Consider the following 20,031-nt stretch of genomic DNA (forward strand, 5'->3'; position numbering starts at 1 on the left):
TCAGTTTATCATTAACTCAGTTGTAGATGTCAGCTGATGAAAGTTGATGAAAGGCTCAACATGGGCCAGCAAGGAGCACCTGCAGCCCAGACAGCCAAGGGTATCCTGGGATGCATCAAGAGAAGTGTGACTAGCAAGTCAACGGAGGTGATTCTGCCCCTCTACTCGGTTCTCATGAAACCTCACTTGGAGTACTGCATCCACTTCCAGGGCCCTCAGTACAAGGACATAGAGCTGTTGGAGATGGTCCAGAGAAGGGCCACGAACTAGGTTGATGAGCTCAGAGACATGCCTGTATCATCCTTATATTCCTTCCCTGGCCATGCATTAATGACAGCTGCTGGAAACAGACCAAGAGAATGGGTGGTAGGGGATCTGAATCCCCTTTGGTCTGATCCCTGCACAAAAACATTTCTAGAGACCTGTACAGGAAGTAAAAGAGCAATAAGAATAATCAATTTTATGTTCATAAAACATTTTTATGAACATGTTTCATAAGGGCATGTAGTGACAGGCTGAGGAGAAGTGGTTTTAAACTAAAAGATGATAGATTTAGACTAGATATCAGGAAGAAATTCTTTACTGTGAGGGTGGCGAGACACTGGCACAGGTTGCCCAGAGAGGCTGTGGATGCCCCCTCTCTGGAAGCATTCAAGGCCAGGCTGGATGGGGCTAGACCAGGTGAGCAACCTGGTCTAGAGGGAAGTGTCCCTGCCTACAGCCCCTGGCTGGAACTAGATGATCTTAGAGGCCCTGCCCAACCCAAACAATTCTACAGTTCTACGATATGAACTGAACACCAGGGTATCCAATTATGAAACTCTGACATGCTTAAAATTACTCCATCATGGTTTTATGATTTTTTGTTATTGGTATTTCACATCATAACATCATGTAGACCACTGAGAGTTAAACAGTTAATGCTCCAGTTCCATGGATTGACGATTTTTCTGGGTACCTGGCTCTCAGAATAGAACAACTGCACATCCCCGAAGACTTTCATTGTTCTGTTTCCATTTTCCATTTAGAGGGAAAGATAAAACTGGAAGTCACAAGACATGCCCTTTCTTTTAAAGCTTGTCACTGCGGAGGTGTGCTCTCTAGCCGTCTCACCTTCAGCATCAGAGTAAGACCTTCGGTTTTTGGACACTCTCTCATTCTATTTATTAGCCTCAATTCCAATTATATTATATTGCATTCCAATATCTAATTTAGTAAAGTGAATTTCCTCCTCAGATTGCTGCCACTGTTTTGTTTTTAGGCCCATCTTCCTATCTTTTTTGCCCTTTGACCCTTTCCCCCTCTCCTAGGGCAAAGTGGCCTGTGAATTGTTGACACTCCCCTGACAGCAAAGGGTAATTTTTATTACCTATTTAAACACAATAGATTGATTACCTCCCACAAGATGGAAGTACACACTCATGGAATAAATTAACAGAAGCAAGCTCATTTAAATTTCCAAATTTGATTTAACCATTCCAACATTAAGCATATTAAGTCCAAATATTTTGATACAGAGGCCTTCCACTGAAGTTTCCAAATGGTCCATTAAATAATTTGAAGCACTGATATTTGCAAATAGATTTCCTCAAAAAATATATATCAATATAAACATAATTCAAAGCACAAATAGGCAAGATCTGAAAGGAAAATCATCCTATTCTCTGCAGAAATGACAGCCAAAATAGGCCAGCACCTTAGTCACTACTAGAACTGTCTGAACTGTCTGAAGATGAACTCTTTTCCTTTCGTCTCTTCTTCTTTTCCTTTTTATGGTGTTTGCCTTTCTTAGATTTATTCTTCTTTTCCTTTTTCCTTTCCTTTTTTTGTGATTTTTGTTTTTTCGACTTTGGTCCAGCCTCTTCAGCAGCACTTGACGAGGAAGATCTAGTAAAAATACATATTCATGGACAATAAAGGAATCATTTTATTATTTTAGTATTTATATAATGTTGAAATCAAATTGGTGAAGAATTTATACAGCAGCATCCTCTGGAAAGCTCATACAATCTCTATCTGCATGTTCAATTGAATAACGATTTTCCTAAGTAGACTACCATGCTAGAAAAGCAGTATGTTTATAGTACAGATTAATTAACAATGGAATAGGTATGTTTTGTGTTTTTCAACCTTTACTAAGAAAAAAGTCCAAGAGTACAGACCTCATAAAAACCAAACTAAAGTCTGACAGTAAAATTGAGCTTTTAGCTTTTAAAGTATGAAAGGATGATTTCCTGAACATGTATTTTACGCATGCAAAAATTTACAAGAAATAGGTATGGCAAGTTCAGATGCTCTTGCAGCTGTTATTATTTGCCTCTAATCAGCAGTGATGAAGGAAATTACTATTAAGAGGAGAACAATACAGAAATCCCCATGATTGTCCTCAAGAGGGCTGTTCTGTCCTACTGTTTTCAAATAGATTGTTAATTACTTGTAGGTAAAGACTACCACCAGCAGACTAACTCTTCTGTACCCTTTCTAAGTGTAGGTTAGCAGCTCTGCTGTGTAAGTAAGGAAGACTTACTTACACAAGAAAAATGCCAATATGAACAGTGTTCAGTCTTGTTCCTTCATTTTATTTCTGAAGAACATCTTATTCTGGCCCTCACATATCATACACATTCCCTAGCTCTCAGTGCAGTTCCTGGGACGATATCTCATCAACAATCATATTGATGGAGTAGACTCTTCTAAAGATCAGTCAGCAGGTCAAAACTTGGATTCACAATTAATTTGGATATTATGAGCTTTTCTTTGAAACCAGAGCAAGTCTTTTTTAAGCTTCTACAGCAACAGAAACATTAAAACTCAACACATCTAAGTAAAACTGTGTAAGTTTTCCTTTTGATAGTAGTGCTACTCAGAAAGGGTACATGTATACATGCACACATAACTACTTAGGGACTCCGAGTTCACTGAGACACTGAACTCCACAGTGTCTTCTCCATATGAGTTCACCTGAGGACCAATCTCATAATCCTCTTGACTTCTTACTCCCCTTTCCTACCACATCTTGCCTGCTGTTGGGTAGTCAAAGGGAACACTACCTTCTCAGACCTGCATATCTGCAAAACTTCTATGTCTTGCTGGTTTTCAAGACCTACATGGTCCTAACTTCAAAGCCTGTCTTTACCATTACTCAAAGGACAAACAAGGCTTCACTGGAAGACAGTAAGCTTTTCCAGTCAAAATAGTATATACAACACTAACTGGATTCAAGGAAGCAATGTTTTCTGAAATCAACCCAAATACCAGAGTGCTTCTGAATTTGTTTTGCAATTAAAATTGGTGTGTGAAAGAGTTACCTTTTCCTTGGTCTCTTCAGCTTTGTTTTTTCTTTACTTTTTCTTTTTTGCTTCTTTTTTTCTTCCTCCTCATTTAAATCTATGGACAAAAAAATTATAGTTTACAACACACTTATGTCTGAACTAAGAAGAGCATTAAAAGAATGGCTTCAACAGCATTGTAAAGTTACTTTAAAATTATTTTTCCTTTCTCCAAATCCCAGCCTAATATAGACTCATTTCAGAAATATTTTGCAGAGTAACAGAACTAAATATACAACTTATGCAATTTGTCTGAAGATCAGGAATGAGGAAGTCCTGTAAAATGTAGCACAGCTTTGCTTCTATATTTTAAAAGATTTGCACAAGTCTGAAACCAGGGCATGTAACTAGAAGATTAAAAAAAAAAAAAAAAAAAAAAAAAGGTTTACCCCTTTTAAAAGATAAAGATTTAAAAGAGGTAGAAGATTTAACACTACAACTAAGATAAATCTGAGTTAACTGTGAAGGTAGCATATATGAAAATTGGTAGAAAAGTCATCCTTAACTTGGCCTTTCCCTGCTTTCCCTATATGGTTGCTTAAAAAGTTAAATGTAGGACAGAAATGTTGAAATGTTGAATTAAGAGACAGCTGGAAAGAGAAATTAAGACCCTGGTCTTACCAAAATGAAAAATCAGCTAACAGGTACTTATTTCTGGCAAAGCAGAAAACAAGAATCAGTGACAAAAAGAAATGTCATGCATTTTTAGTCCACCATGCTGAAGACTGAAACCTCCAACTATTTGTATTGTTACTGCATTGAAAATAAAGATGCATAAGAAAGGCCAGCATTTTATCTGTGAAAACTCTTAACATATCCTGCAGGCCCAGGAAAACCAGGGGAAAGTTGTACATTAAAATCCAAAAGCCCACAGATTTTGTCCATACTAATCTGTGACTCGCTCAACATAACAAAACATAGTAGAGCCGTTAACACAAAATCCTTAATATTAAATAAAAAGAGAATGAACAAAACTTAAATCCTAGCTTTGTTACAAATTCTCATTAACAGTGTGCAGTAAAGGTAATATTATCTGCTGTGGGAATGCTAGAATAACTGTATTTTACCTAAGTCTGCAGCTTCCATAGAACAGTCATGTTTAATGCTTGCCTTAACTCTGTTCAGTATTATGAGGTATTTTCAAATTTCACTTATAAGCAATTTTTGCATCTCACTGGATGAAATTTATGACTTTAGTCTTCTCCAAATAATCTCATCAACTATTTTTGAATTCTCTGAAATGCAAATCAGATAGATGCATATTACAGTATCATCTAAAGCATAGGCTATATACAGGAAAATGCTGTTTCTACAACTTATCCTTAAAACAGATAGCTGAGATGGGGCAAAATCAGGATAGTTGACCTAAAGTGGCCCAATGTGCCACAAGGCATATTCCATACCATTTGGCATGTGGAACTATAAAACTGGTGAGAGTTGTCTGGGGGTGGGAGCACAGCTGCCTCTTGGGGACTTGCAGACCATCAGCTAGTGAGTGGTGAATAACTGTGCTGTGCATCACTTCTTTTGTAAATATATATAGATTATCATCACTTATTATATATCATATATCAATGTGATATATATTATATATCACATATATCACTGTCTTAGTAAATATTTTTAATATGAACATAGGTGTTCTACTTCCCTCCTACCCTCCCTCTCAATTTTCTCTCTCTTGCATTGGGTGGAGGGGGATTGAGCAAACAGCTCACTGGTGGTGCTTAGTTGTCTGTCAGGTTGAACCACAACACTGGTCTACATACCCTGGAGTTAAACTTTGACAGAATTTAATACATTAGAACAAGCTTTTCTTTAGGGGAAAAGCCTTTTTGGAGTCCAAATTCAAATGAATCCACCTAACTGTTAAATAACCAACACACCTATTTTCTCCCTGATGACAGAGGACTCTCAAATTTTACAAATAGATTTCTCCAAGTATTAATGTTGAAATTCAACTGGCCAGCTGTTTCAGACAAATTACTACATAGAAATTTGAAAAAAAAACCTCAACTGCCATATTTGTCATTGGTTTTAAGTGTTGCTGTTGACTTTAGGATATTTAAACTACATGTTATCACAGAATCAACTCTGAATATCAATTTCATTCTCTTCTAAGCAGCTGTTTCTTATTATAGTCTTTTGCACTAAGACCTTTTTGAGACATCCTAAACGTGTAAACTATTAATTTCCAATGAAAGGAATTAATAAAAAAAATACATGAACGTATCAAATATATGAAGTCTCAACATTTGACATAAAAGATGTATTGTTTACAGTAGAGACGAATAGCATTTACAGGAAAGAATGAAATGATAGGTCCAGCACATCAGAAGACCATTGTCCAATTTACTACTAAAATAAATAGCTAACTAAATTTTTTTAAAAGATCTAACTTACTTTTCTTTTCACGCATGGCTTGCAGTCTCTGTAACTCTTCTTCCTCACTATCTTCGCTGCTTGTGCTGCTAACATCTAAAACAATATCTCTTTGAGGATCCACTCGGAGAAAGTTTCGGCATTCAAATGTCAGATGACCAGCTGAACAAAACAAAAATTTAGAAGCACATTAAAAACTAGCAAATAGTATCAAAAGCTAACAGTATAATTTGATTTTAATAAGAGAAAAAAAGCTAGGATAGGCTGCAATCAACGAACAAGGTAGGAAAACACATTGCAAATTCCTCCTTGAGAGGCTGTGCAATGGTATTCTAACAGTGCTTTATGATCTCTCTCATGTTTTTGTTAATGTAAAGATTTTCTGTTTCTTTAATGGTTTCAGATCCTTTCAGAAGAAACTATTTAAAATAACAATTTAAAAGCATGAAGTGAAATATTTGGAAAACTAAAAAAAGTTCTGCTGTATACTGCTCTTTCCATCTCCCTTTAGTGAAATAGAAGAAAAATATTTCCTTATGAAATATTAATTATTTTTAATAATCAGTACATAATACTGACCATACTAACACTGGACTAGTATTTTTAGTTTTCGAAGTTAGATTGCAATAATCATTACCACGAGTCAGACACCTTGAAGCTGAATATTTCTATTGGAATAATAACAAAAAATAAAACAAATTGAAGATACAGTTTGTGAGAGAATTCAAATAGCAATAGAAACAAACTCAGTTTCACCCTATTAAGGACTCTACACCTTGAATACAGGACATTTTGGAAGAAAAATGTAGGCTGTGTGATTTGACCACAGGCTTCCTTCTCTTCCAGACAGCTTCTGACATTGCACCTACAAATAAACCACTAAATCTATATTGATATCCCTGTTTCTCTGACAGACTGGATACATAAGGCAATTTATTGATAAAATTTGTTGGAAGCAAAGTCTGTAGTGAAAGAACAAAGCTTTTCTCCTTCATTCTACACAAAACACATAAATATAGCTTAAATTGCTGTGTTAAAAGTTCACTGCGGTTCACTATGGAGAAATGTCCAATTCTCCACTGTTCTAAAAACATGATCGAGCAATTAATAAACTAATATTTTCACTGGAACACATCTATATTCATCAGGAGAGTAGTCACAGACGTACTTTCCCTAGCACAGCATAATGAAAAACCTTGAGCTAAATGCTGATTTACAGAACTTGCAGGTAACAGCAGCAACAGGCAGTTTCTGATGAAAGGGCATGGTCCTGCACAGCATCAGCCTTTGATAGGGCCTTCAGAAGGAGGGCAGGCTCTCATAACTCAAAGCACATCTTACAAAGAAGTATACCTTTTTGGTGTAGAAGATTAAGCAGATTTTAATTTTTTTTTTTCAAAACACATTGGACACATCTTGAGCAGAAAGCCCTGCTTAAGCTTGCAGTGAGACTCAAAAAGAACACAAATGCTCACCTTGTAAGTACAATAGTAGATATCAAAGACAGTGCTTGAAATTCAAGGTTTCTCAAGTAATTGCACAGCAAATTTAGTATATGTGAACACAACAGCATACAGCTGTTGTTTTTGTTTGTTTGTTTGTTTGGGTTTTTTTTGGTAAGAAACTCAGGTCTTCAAAAATATTTAAGGATATATGGAGAAAGTCTTTTACAATGAGAGCGGTGAGGGGCTACTACAGGCTGCCCAGAGATATGGTGGAAGCCCCATCCCTGGAGGCTTTCAAGGTCAGGCTGGACCACACTCTGAGCAGTATGATCAAGCTGTGTATGTCCCTTTCATCACAGGGAAGTTGGACTAGATGATCTTTAAAGGTATCTTTAAAGGTTCCTTTCAACTCTAAGGATTCTATGATTCTATCAAAAAATAGCGATATGTATGAGAAGTCCAAGACTGAAAAGGAATGTAAAATATTTATGTGGCAGCTTAAATTGATAACTTATTAAGCAACAAAGGTGGAAACCCCTTTTTTTTTTCTCCCTCAGAAGTAGTTCCATCATCATAAATTGAAAAAAAAAACACTGCATTACCATATTGCTTACTATACGTATATAGTAATTACTATATTATAGACTTTTATATTATAGTAATATACTATTACTATATTATAGACTTACGGTAGCCACATTTCTTGCATCCTGCTCTGATGTTATCCTTATTTGCACCTGAAATAGAAAATTTCATCCATCACTTGTTACTAAATATAAGCCTTAAAAGTTCCTTTTAAATCTGGCTTGGTAACACCAGTAGACAGACCAGAGTGATCACTGTTCTGAATTCTGGCAAGGTTGCTCTCTATGCCTACATGTGCCCCCAGTTAAGTAGATCAGCAAGATCTAACTCAGAAGACAAAATCTGGAGACCTGTTGCCCACAAAAGGATTGGTGCTATTTTTAAGTCAGCTGAGTCAATTCATAATTCTAAGAAAAACAGCATTTCCAAAATCAAAAGCTGTTTTTCTATCCAGTATGAAAAATACGGAAAATTAAACAGTTGTATAAATGGTTTTCTGTACAACTAGTTCCTTTATTTTAAATAACTAACCTAACATAAGAAGAAAGCTATGAAAGGGGGTACATCAGCTTCATGAGTTTAAACATTGATTTACTGAGGGAAGTACCATCTTCAGTGAATCCTACTAAAATAAACATAGGAACCTTCAAATCCCATGGTTTTCTGCAGATCCCAAGCCTCAAGTGTTACATATCTTCTTAGTGGTTCATAAACTCTGCAGTCTTTATGTGTCTATTTCATAAGCAACTATCTTTAAACCATGTGAAAACCATGAGAAATAAGGGGACAGGAAACACATACACGAAAAAAGTGTCAAGAGTAAAAAAAATATACCTCTATCTTGCAATGCCATATCACAAAAATACTCAAAATAGCATCTGCTGATTCAGTTCACATCTGGACTCAAAAGCAAGATTTCGCCTGTTTTCTGAAATACTCAATAAACTTCATCTCTAGTGTGTAATCAATGCAGTACAGAAGGATTCAGGGCTCATGCAAAGCGAGCACACACTACAGAATCTACTGCATGTGCAAATGCAGTTTGTCAGGATTTCAAAAAAATCACCCAGTACTTGATAAGAAAGGCAATGTGAAACACTGTGCTAAATTTGGTAACAGTTTGATCAGAAAAATAACTCCAATTTTAATGGACTACCTATTCAGGTGCAACTTGTGAGGTGGAGTTTTCTGTAAAGACAACACACAGTTTTTAAGAGAAACAACAGAGAAATGTGCACCAATTAAGACACAAAAAGTGTGTCACTGAAAAATATGGAAAAAAAAATGTATAACAGAAACCTTTACAAAGCAGCAAAATCAGGAATCCCAGCTGACAGTGGTATTTTGCTAGGGCCTGTTGATAGCATCTGAAGAAGTTAAGGGCTCCCTACCTACCTAAAAACAGGTTTACTTGATCTCACTTATTGTCTCTGCACCCATCAAATTCTTGAGATTGATAACAAATTATTATTGTTTGGGCTTTAAATAACGATGTAAGAAGCAGGATTTTAGAACAGATTAAGTTTCAGGCAATTAAAAGCAAACAAATAAAGGCTTCTTTTTTTTCCACCCACTGCCAGTTCTCCAGAAAAATAACAACTGACAGCAGAAAACATCACTAAAGGCCTCACTAATTTAGTGGACAACAACATTGCAAAATAGATTTTGCAAATCTTTGAACACAGACATAAGAGCTGTTCCTTCAGAAACCACCCCCTAAGATGGGAGTGAGAGCAGCTTTATTAAAGAATTGTTTTTGTTAGGTTTTTGTTGTTGTTGTTTAACTCATACCAAGGTTCAGGCTTATTCAATTTTCTCCAGCCAAACACTCCTCATACCTCACGATCACACAGGCTGAATACCTGGCGGGTAACACGACCATTTCTGACCGTGCTGACTGCACCACCGCTCTTAAAGCCTTCATTTAAACAACCTAGTGGCAGGCAGGCGTTAATCTGGGGCATGAGGAGGAAAAACCATGCGGGACGATGCCATTCTTGGGACCTCTAAGGAGGGCAGCGTACACCTGCAGACGGCAGGAGCGCAGCCGTGGGCCTCGCGCCCCCACAAGGCTACAGGCGAGGGCCGCATACTGGGCGCGGGAGGGCTGCTGAGCCCCCAGACCCGCTCAGCTGCTGGCGCGGCTATGGCAGCGGCACTCCAGCTCCGCAGGCTGGGAAACGCACCGCGAGCCGCTCCTCGGACCCCGCCGCCCACCACCCCACGAACAATGCCGCCGATCCCCTCGCGCCCCTCCCAGCACGCCTCCCCGCAGCCTCGGGGCGCTCCTCACCCGGCAGAGCCATTGCGACCAGCGTCCTCCACACAGCCCGGCCCGGGAACGCCGCGGCGCCTCTTCCCGCCGGAAGGCTTTGCCCGGAGCACTCTCGGGCCGCGCCACTCGCGGGGAGGACAGGTGACCTCAGTACCGGGCCGGGGCAACGAGGAGGGACCGGAGGTGCCTGGAAAAGCCTTCATATCCTTCCGAAAAGAATTTACTCAGTGATTCCCGTGGAGTCTCCGATCGGCGGAGCGCTTCTTTCTCCTTCCCACTGTTCTGGGCAGTCACAGCCTCCCCCCGCCCCATTGTGCTGTGTAGAGGCGCCCAAGATGGCGGCGGGTTGCGGGCAGTAACGCGGGTAGAGGGGAAGTGTTGTTGCGCGTCGGGCTCGGGCGGTGAGCGTCCGCCCCAACATCCCTTCCCCACCATGAGCAACATCTACATCCAGGAGCCTCCCACCAACGGCAAGGTGAGGCTCCCTGCGGGCAGCCGGCGCCGTGCTCGCTGAGTCGCGCGGCGTTGCGCACGCTGCCCATGCTGCCCGCGGAGGAGCTGCGAGTGAGGGGAGGGCGGGAGCGCTGCGGGCAGCGCGGGCGAGGGGTAGTAGGCGTCTAGTTTTATCGCTCTCGGCCTCTTGTTACGTTTACCACTTTGTTACGAATTCGCATTGTCTTCGTGGTGTCACTTGTAATAGAGTGTGCCGCTGGAGATTTAAGGCATATTCTTTTTCTATGTTGTCTCATTGTGGAAATATTAAAGAGTATTTAATGTTCTATCCTCTGTTAGTTACTGTATTAACAGACTTGAAGTCTTTTCATCCGTATTGCTTCAGAACTGTACCTTAAGTGCTAGCAAAACTACACTGAGGTATCATAGAATCACAGAATGCTTTGGATTGGAAAAGACCTTAGAGGTCACCCAGTTCCCAGTTCCACCAGCTCAGGCTGCCCAGCGTGCCTCATCCAACCTGCCCCTGTGGATGGGGCATCCACATATTCTCTGGGCAGTGCCTCACCACTCTCTGAGTAAAGAATTTCCCCCCCACATCCAACCTAAATTTCCTCTCTTTCATTTCAAAACCATCTGCCCTTGTCCTGTCACTAACTACTCGTGTAGAAAATTGGTTTTCTTCTTGTTTATATCCTTACTTCAAGTACTGGAAGGCTGCAGTGAGGTCTCCCAGGAGGCTTCTCTTCTCCAGCCTGAACAAGCCCAGCTCCTTCAACCTTTCTTCATAGGAGAGGTGCTGCAGCCTTCTGATCATTTTCATGGCTCTCCTCTGGACATGCTCCAGCAGCTCCACATCTTTCTCTTGTTGGGGGCCCCAGGTCTGGACACAGTAGTCCAGGTGGGGCCTCACAAGGGCAGAAACAAAGGGGTACAATCCCCGCTCTCTCCCTGCTGGCTGCTCTTCTGTTGATGCAGCCCAGAATACAGTTGGACTTCTGGGCTGCAAGTGCACATTGCTGTCTCATGTCCAGCTTTTCATCCACCAGAACCCCTAAGTTCTTTGCAGAAGGACTGCTTTCAAAGAGTTCTTCTCCCAGTCTGTATGTTTATCTGGGAATGCCCCAAGTCACGTGCAGCACCTTACACTTGACCTAGTTGAACCTCACATGGGCCCACTTTTTAAGCCTGTCCAGGTCCCTCTGGATGGCATCCGTTCCTTCTGTCATATCAAGTGCACAACTCATCTTTGTGTTATCAGCAAACTTGCTGAGGGTGCACTCAAGCTCACTGTCGATGTCATTGATAGATGTTGAAGAGGTTGGATCCCTGGGGGACAGCACTCATCACCAGTCTTAGCCTCTTACTACGTATCTACTACTGTTGTTAATGTTATGAATTTAGGAGTATCTTTCAACTCGGTAGTAATATTTGTTTATTTGTGTCCAAGTTGCAATAAAACTAACGGTGTATTTATAAAACTTTTATAGGTTTTGCTGAGAACTACAGCAGGAGATATTGATATAGAACTGTGGTCAAAAGAAGCACCAAAAGCATGTCGAAATTTCATCCAGCTTTGTATGGAAGGTAATGACAAAATGGGGTAGGATTTGTTAGAATTATTTCAAGTGTAATATTGGTATTTCAGTGACAGTTTTGGAAAAGATAAGTCATAAGTAAGTTTTAATATGTTAACTAATTATTTATATTACCTGCTACCCAGAGCAAGAACGTTTTTCAAGGTCATTAAGGAACCCATTGGAAGGGAAAAGCACAACAATTTTTAGGTGGTCTTCTTAAATGTAGTAGTTGAGGTGAGACGTTTAGGAAGGCTTATATTCAGGAAGTCTATACAAAGTACAGCAGCTTTAATGAACATATGAAATGTCAGTGATGCCATGCTTGGACATCCCCTGTTAAGGTCATTCCTGTATCACTATTCATACTGCCTGTTCATTTCTTCATGAGTGCTTTTAATGTTTCATTTGCTGTAATGTTTTATTGACTAGAACCCTGCAAAGCCCTTCACTGAAGTAGCAGGTACCAGAATGAGAAGTTCCATATTGGGAAAATAAAAAAAATGTGCAAAGAACCCTCTCAATTTATATGTTTCCTAACTCCTACTCATATACCATTAATAAGATTTGGTAAGAGTTCTTTTAGCTCTCTGTAAGGAAAGATAGCAGTGTAGGATTTGTGTATCACAGACACATGTCAGGTCTGCTCTGTGCTCTCACTGATAATGTGGAGCTGTGGATTTAAAAAATTTTTTTTTGTAATGTTAAGTCAGCTTCTCAGTCCTGGGAATTACCTTAAATTATCCTCGGTTTTAAAAAACTATGCCATATTTCCTTCATGAACTTACATTGCTACTCTGCTGGATCCTAGGCTTCATATTGTATGCGTTGGTATTTCTCTAGTGAATATTGTATAGTATAACTATCCTTGAACATACAGAGCTATGCTGCAACACTGTCAGATCCTGCTTTGTCTTACAGCATACTGCAGATTAAAAAAAAAAGAAAAAAAATTATGTAGATATATGTCAAGTTGAATCTTTCATCCTTATATTTTCTTACAGTGTCATAATGCTTATGTGCCTGTGTGTGTGCATACACTGAGAACAGTAACAAAATAACCTGGGGAGCAAAAGACAGTACAGTGTAGGTGAAAGGGATGACTCCTGTGTTCCCTGCCATTGAGTGGAAGTGATAACCATTTGGTGTATAGATATAAATAACTATGTATGTGAAGTACTGTCTGGGACAGAGCATAGTAGATTTAACTCTCCTTTTAAAGTTATGTATATCAGTGCTATCATCGGCCATCCTGAAAATAAAATTACTCATTAACATAATTTTGTCAGTGGTATGCAGTACCTTCTGCAGCTGAAACTTAAGACTCCACAATTTTTTTTCATATATATCATTAGTAATACTTTGTATTAGGTTAGGTAAGGTGCAGTCACACTTAGCAAGTCAATATGTGATCAGGCAGCTTGGTGGAAATGGCAGAATGCTATCTTATGTCTTGTTTTATAGAACTCCAGTCACTGATATGTCTGCATAATCTCTATGAAAGTGTGATTTTTAGATAACTTAAATCGTATTTAATATGTTTTCTCTTTTTTTTTTTTTTAGAGTATTACAATAATACAATATTTCACAGAGTAGTGCCAGGTTTTATAGTGCAGGGAGGTGATCCCACTGGTACTGGGTCAGGTGGAGATTCAATCTATGGAGCTCCCTTCAAGGTATGTAGCTGTGTATCTTGTGCATATTGATATTTGGTTAATCTCTGTTGGTTGTCCTTCCTACTGTGTCAGGTTGTGAGTAAACAAATTTTGTATAAGGAATACAGTTTATTCTATAAGGAATGCTGAAGTTTATTCATATTCTGAATTTGCATGTGCTTCAGTATTTTTGAATATGCATTTTAGAATTGAGTGTTCTTAAATCTGTCTGTTTTAATTCTGTGATAAAAGTATAGCCTTAATAACATTCACTTCAACAAGATAAAAATAGGAGAGAAGATTGTTCAGAGCAAGCATTTATGTGATTTAAGTTCATAAAGTTCAACAAGACCAAGTGCAGGGTCCTGCTCTTAGGTTGGGGCAATCCTAAGCAGAAGTACAGGCTGGGAAGAGAACAAATTGAGAGTAGGTGTTAGGAGAAGGACTTGGGGTGCTGGTTGATGAGAAACTCAACATGAGCCCACAGTGGGAAATGCAGCCCAGAAGGCCGACTGTATCTGGGACTACATCAAAAGAGGGACATGATTGTCCTTTGCTCTGCCCTTGTGAGGTCCCATCTAAACTGCTTCATCCAGATCTAGGGCCCCAGCACAAGAAAGAACATAGAGCTGTTGAAACAGATCCAGAGGAGACCACGAAGGTGATCAGAGGGCAGGAGCACATCTGTAAGGAATGGTTAAGGGAGCTGAGCTTGTTCAGCTTGGAGAAGAGAGGAATCTGCAGGGGCCATACAGTGGCCTTCCAGTACCTCAAAGGCACCTACAGGAAAGCTGAAGGACTCTGTCAGGAAGTGATAGAAGAAAGGGGTATTTCGTACAGTAGATTTAGATTAGACATTGAAAAGAAATTCTTAACTCAGAAAGTGGTGAGGCAATGGAACACATGGCCTGGAAAAGCTGTGGATGTGTTGTCCGTATGAGTGCTTAAGGCCAGGTTGAATGGAGCTTTGGACAACCCAGTCTAGTGAGAGGTAACCCTGCCCATGACAGAGAGTTGGAACTAGATGATATGTAAGGCCCCAAAGCATTCTGTAGATCTGTGCGGCAAACTGAGGAGCAGAAATGTGAGTTGTTTATGCACATTTTACCTGAATTGGCAAAGGTCTCTGAATGTGTATGTAGTCACTAGTTTTATTGATAGTGGCACATTGCATCTCTTGGTCAGAGTCTTCAGATCCTGAGTGAAGTTACACATGCGCAGTAGCTGCGCTCTAGTTCTGGTTAAGTATTTCAGATAGAGTAAACGTCTCTAGCTGGTGACTGAAGCTGTGTGACCTTTATGGGCCTTCAGTCCACCTGCTGCAATTGTAATGCAAATCCTGCATGTGATGCAAATCTGCCATTTGTGAGAGAGGTTGCTACCTGAGCAGACATCAAAACAAATATTTCTAATACTATAGTAACAGCACTTCTTTAATTTAGTATTAAAGTTAAGTGTTAAAGCACTTAGAAGTTTTATACTACTGTGGTATTAATGTATTGCTCGTCACTGTCATATTCGTTTGATGCCCTCTTCTGTCTTCTCATGGTCCTGAAAATGTTCTTCCTTTGGATTTGAGTAATACTGTACTAATGCAAAGCTACTGAACTTCTGGTTTTTACGTGAGTTATGATTTCTGCTAAATGAAGCACTTAACTAGAGTAATGGTTTTACAAGAAATACCTGTAATGCAGTTACTTTAAGAAGTGCTTTCTTTTTCTTGTGTTCTTTTTTCTTTTTTTACTATTGGCTAGAGCATTAATTTCAACAGGAATAGTGATGATTATTAGGCAATACTTAGACAAAGGGAAAGTTAACATAGCAAAGCTTAGTTTATCTTAAATTGTGTTTCTGTTATTGGCTTAGTAACTTCTAAACTTTTTCTTCAGATCTTGTTAGTTACGTGTTTTTGTTTGTGTTTTGATTTTGTTTGTGTTTTGTTTTGGAATAATTTTGTTTGCTTATTTGTATTATTATAGAAACTAAGAAATAAAAATAGACTAAAATATATTTTCTGTTTTGAACAGAAGTTTTAAATATAATCTTATTACTAAGATATAAATAACTTCAGTTTTATTAATGTTTGAATTTTTAATTTATTTGAACTAACTGTTTTTTGTCAATGTATGTTAATATAAATTCATGGTAGTTAAATACTACTTCTTTTTATCTTTTCTAGGATGAGTTCCATTCACGATTGCGATTTAATCGAAGAGGACTTGTTGCTATGGCAAATGCTGGACCCCATGATAATGGCAGTCAGTTTTTCTTTACACTGGGTCGTGCAGATGAACTTAATAACAAGCACACAATCTTTGGAAAGGTCTGCTACACAGAGTAGTCTCAGTTTGAGTTTGATAGAAGCATATATATGTTTATCTATTATTGAAGGTTCTTGTAGTGTTGTTTTTGTTAGATATGCATGAAATTATTTTACTTCATTCTAAGCTGTCTGTATTCTGTCTGTGTCTCTTGGAAATGTTTCTATGGGTTATTTCCATCATTATCTACTTTGCTGTTGTTTTGCTTCTGGAAAGAAGTGTTGTGCTTCCCTCTAAATCATCTCTTAGAAATATGGTAACTGTTTCACTAGTCTAATGCTAATAACATTATTTATTTGTTAACATTTATTTGTAAGTCGTAATTACTCAAGGGAAGTGAGGAATTCAAAAAGCCTAAGATGAACTTAACACTTTCATAGTTTATTCAAAAGAAAATAAAGCTACAACTTTTGTACTTCAGTATCTTATTTTCCTGCTCTACAACTCCCGGTAAAATTTTGACATCTTCCTCTGCTCTCAGAAATGCATGATTTGCTACTTATGTTCTTTCAACTCTGCTGTTGATTTAAAAATGAAAGCCAAAACCGTTGGTATGTTGTACTTACTCTCTTTTAAAAGTCTTATATGCCTACAGAATTTTCTGTACCACTTGTATTTTCAAATTCTTTATGTATTAATTGCTTTGCCTTTTGCAGAAGTACTTAAGTACTTTCAAACGTTTCCTGTGCATTTGATAGGTTACAGGAGATACAATATATAACATGTTGCGGCTAGCTGAAGTGGAAGTTGACAAAGAAGAAAGACCACTCAGTCCACATAAAATCAGAAGTAGTGAGGTGCGTATGTTCTTAAAATCTGAAGTTTTAAAATTATTTTGTTTGTATTACTAAGACAACTGTTATCTAGTATGGAAACCTGGCATATCTTTTATATATTGTTTGTAAAATATTGAATCATTTAATTAACAATGCTTATTAGGGATGTGACTAAAATATTCTTTTTTTTAATAGGTTTTGTTTAATCCATTTGATGATATTGTTCCAAGACCAAATAGAAAGCTGAAGAAGGAAAAACCAGAAGAAGAAGATAAAAAGGCCAAAGTAAAAGGCACAAAGTAAATACATGCAACATGAGCAGCAGTTAATTTTCTTTTACCTTCAAATAGCAGCTTGGTTGTTTTTTATTTGAAACAAAGGCTTAACCAAAATGCAAGAGGAACGTGCTCTAATGATAGCAAGAACCAAGAGATCATAGAGATTAATTGCTTTGAGTAGTTATTGTGCATCTGGTAAGCTATAGCTCTTTTGTGCAATGGTTGGTTGCAAAGGAGAGAGAACACAGTCATGTTTGTTGTGACTGAGATGATGCAGAAGTTAATGCATGTTAGTAACTTCGGTGCAGTTCTTTTGAATTTTTAATTTATTTTATCAGCTACCACTTCTCTCCCTTTAAAATGCTTTCAAATTTCAAATGCTTTTTAAATGCATTCATTTATGAATAAAATTCAGTAGGTTTACACATTTATGAGAAGTAATAGGAAGTCTGAACTATATGCATGCTTTTGCTTCTGTTGGACAGAAGTAGATCGTATTACAGCTAGCTGTTTCTAACACAGTGCAAAAATATTTTTGAAAAAAACCCTTAAAGATCATTATCTCTTCTAAATACATTTGTGAAATTGTGTATTTGGTTGCTGCTTTCCTAAGCTATTGTGTGTTGAGAATTTTGTGTTTACTAGTGGAGTGTTGCCATATTTAAATAAAAAAAAAAAGAGCTGTTGGCATTTATAAGTCTATGAAGCTAGTCAAGGCAGAATTTTAAATTCTGTCTTACTATTTTCTAAGTGACTTTAAAGTGTTCTAGTTTGTAACTGTCCTATTTGTTCTGTCTCAGTTATAGAATAGGAACACCCCTCAACACTGGTAGTTTGTTGAATTGGTATGTTTAGCCGGAAAAAAAGTTAAAACAAGATTGCATACAAAATGGAAGTTGCATGTTTGAAGTTTATGGAATGTTAATAGAAGTTAAAGTTTTAATAGAAAATGTGTTTTCTCTCTTAAAGAAATTTTAACCTGCTTTCCTTTGGGGAAGAAGCTGAAGAAGAGGAGGAGGAAGTCAACAGAGTTAGTCAGGTATCATACCAAATCATCCTCATTTTTATTTTCAACTTAAAATTATCTCTTTTACATGCTTATGAAAAGGTTTAAAGTTCCTTCTATTGTTTTTACTTCTGAGTTTTGAATAATAATACTAGAAATTAACTTTGTTTTTATAATTCTACTATTTTGATTTCTAGAAAAAAAAACTTCTTCATTTTTCTAGTTTAGAAGGTGCCTTGAGTTACTGCATGACAGTGTTTATAGAAATACAAAAATGGTTCAGTATTTCATAGTGTAAAGCTATTTCTGCTGTCTAGCAGGGTGCTTTTTTCTTTCTCACTTCCTTAATTATAAGGATGTCATTTGATGGTAAAACACTTGACAGTTGAAATATATCAACTTCTTCATTACCACGGAATTCTTAGCTCTATTTTCTTATAAGAGTGTATTCTGTACAAAGAATAAGGCAGAGTTATTGTGGGAAAATCAGCATGTTAATATAATTAATTGTTACACTGTTATGAATTGTCTAAGTTCACAGAACTTTGCCAAATTAGTTTAAAAATGTATATGCAAATTGCCAATCACGTTTCTACTATTGGCCAAGCTCCAGATGTTATAACTTATTTGTACAGGTACCTTTTTCTGTTAGTGATGAGACTACATTATGCTAAGTTCTGTGCTGTTGTAAAACCCAACAGTAAAGGGCAGAGGATAACAGTGAATACAGTACTGCACAGTATTACAGTAAGATTGTGCCAGTTAGGTTAGTGGTAGCGGTTTATCACAGTAGTTTTAATTGATGCTTCCCTGTATTGACTTAATCTGTCTGACTAACAGTGCTTAATTTCCTTAAGAACATGTTTGTCTGATACAAGCCAGGATGTCATTGGCTTTTTTGGCTACCTGGGCACACTTTGGTTCATGTTTAGCTGAGCATCAACCAACACCTCCAGGTCCATTTCTTCCATATGGTCTTCCAGCCACTCCGGCCCAAGCCTGTAGGACTGCCTAAGATTGCTGTGGCCAAAGTGCAGGTCCCAGCCGTGGTCCTGTTGAACTTCATCCCATTGGCCTCAGCCCAGCTATCCAGCCTGTCCAGATACCTCTGAAAGGCCTTCCTATTCTCAGGCAGATCAGCACTTCCTCCCAGCTTGGTGTCATCTCCAAACTCACTGCAGTTGCACTCAATCCTCTTGTCCAGGTCATCAGTAAAGATATTGAACGAGACAGGCTGCAATACCAACCCCTGGGGAACACCATTCATGGTCAGTTGCCAGCTGGATTTAATTCCATTCACCACCACTCTTTGGGCTTGGCCATCCATCCAGTTTTTTACCCAGCAAAGAGTGTATCTACCCAAGCCCCCAGTTGCTAGCTTCTCTAGGAGAATGTCACAGAAGCGTCAAATATAATACATAAGGAAGGTGTTTATAAATCCGAATGAGATTTTATTATCCACACCATTACTGTCTTCCTACAAGGGTTACATTCTTCTACAATTAGAAGTGTTTATGCTCACTGCTTAGGCTAAAACTAACTGGAAATAAATGATTGTTTTCTTACCATTGCCTTTTTCTCCATTCTCTTGAACACTGAAATTTTTAAACCTTTTTTTTTTTTCCTTAACAGAGTATGAAGGGAAAGAGTAAAAGTAGTCATGATCTACTGAAGGATGATCCACATTTGAGCTCAGTTCCTGCTGTCAAAAGGTTAATACAAGTTTTCCACATTCCAGAGCAGATTTGCTTTCAAGATGTTAGACCTGATACAGTGATACTTATTTTATGTCTGTCACACTTAAGAAAGTAAGAAATGTGTTGCTGGATTGGACGAAATGTCCCTCTAACCCATTATGCAGTTGCCAGCAGTGGACATCCAGTAGTGGGTGCCCAAGAAAGTTGAAAAATAGGGCAAACGTAATGTTTTGCTGAATAGCCTTACTACCT

The 20,031-nt window shown here is 38.2% G+C and overlaps 2 protein-coding genes across 2 annotated transcripts in view; one reads left to right on the forward strand and one right to left on the reverse strand.

The window, feature by feature from the left end:
• Nucleotides 1–1,449: 1,449 nt before the first annotated feature.
• SREK1IP1 (SREK1 interacting protein 1) lies at nt 1,450–10,089 on the reverse strand. The gene is made up of 5 exons (XM_424747.8): nt 10,035–10,089; nt 7,846–7,893; nt 5,733–5,873; nt 3,309–3,387; nt 1,450–1,887 (listed from the first exon to the last, which is right to left on the reverse strand). Exons 1-5 carry the CDS (start codon nt 10,045–10,047, stop codon nt 1,698–1,700), a joined length of 471 nt encoding a protein of 156 aa, XP_424747.1. The 5' UTR covers nt 10,048–10,089; the 3' UTR covers nt 1,450–1,697.
• Nucleotides 10,090–10,341: 252 nt separating this feature from the next.
• Nucleotides 10,342–20,031, forward strand: part of CWC27 (CWC27 spliceosome associated protein homolog) — a 113,013-nt gene continuing 103,323 nt past the window's right edge. The window contains exons 1-8 of the mRNA XM_424748.8: nt 10,342–10,491; nt 11,960–12,056; nt 13,610–13,722; nt 15,881–16,024; nt 16,721–16,819; nt 16,994–17,097; nt 18,046–18,115; nt 19,715–19,794. Coding sequence (XP_424748.2) covers nt 10,450–10,491; nt 11,960–12,056; nt 13,610–13,722; nt 15,881–16,024; nt 16,721–16,819; nt 16,994–17,097; nt 18,046–18,115; nt 19,715–19,794 — 749 coding nt within the window. The 5' untranslated portion in view covers nt 10,342–10,449. The remainder of the gene's footprint in view (nt 10,492–11,959; nt 12,057–13,609; nt 13,723–15,880; nt 16,025–16,720; nt 16,820–16,993; nt 17,098–18,045; nt 18,116–19,714; nt 19,795–20,031) is intronic.

Source organism: Gallus gallus, chromosome Z (genome assembly GCF_016699485.2).
Source record: "Gallus gallus isolate bGalGal1 chromosome Z, bGalGal1.mat.broiler.GRCg7b, whole genome shotgun sequence".
Taxonomy (NCBI): Eukaryota; Metazoa; Chordata; class Aves; order Galliformes; family Phasianidae; genus Gallus; species Gallus gallus.

What these genes read in the sequence shown, in the direction of transcription:
- SREK1IP1 (XM_424747.8), bottom strand. An exon ending in ATGCAAGAAATGTGGCTACC is followed by an intron (nt 5,874 to 7,845) that starts GTAAGTCTATAA and finishes TGTTTTGTTCAG; the next exon opens with CTGGTCATCTGACATTTGAA. An exon ending in CTGAAGAGACCAAGGAAAAG is followed by an intron (nt 1,888 to 3,308) that starts GTAACTCTTTCA and finishes TATTTTTACTAG; the next exon opens with ATCTTCCTCGTCAAGTGCTG.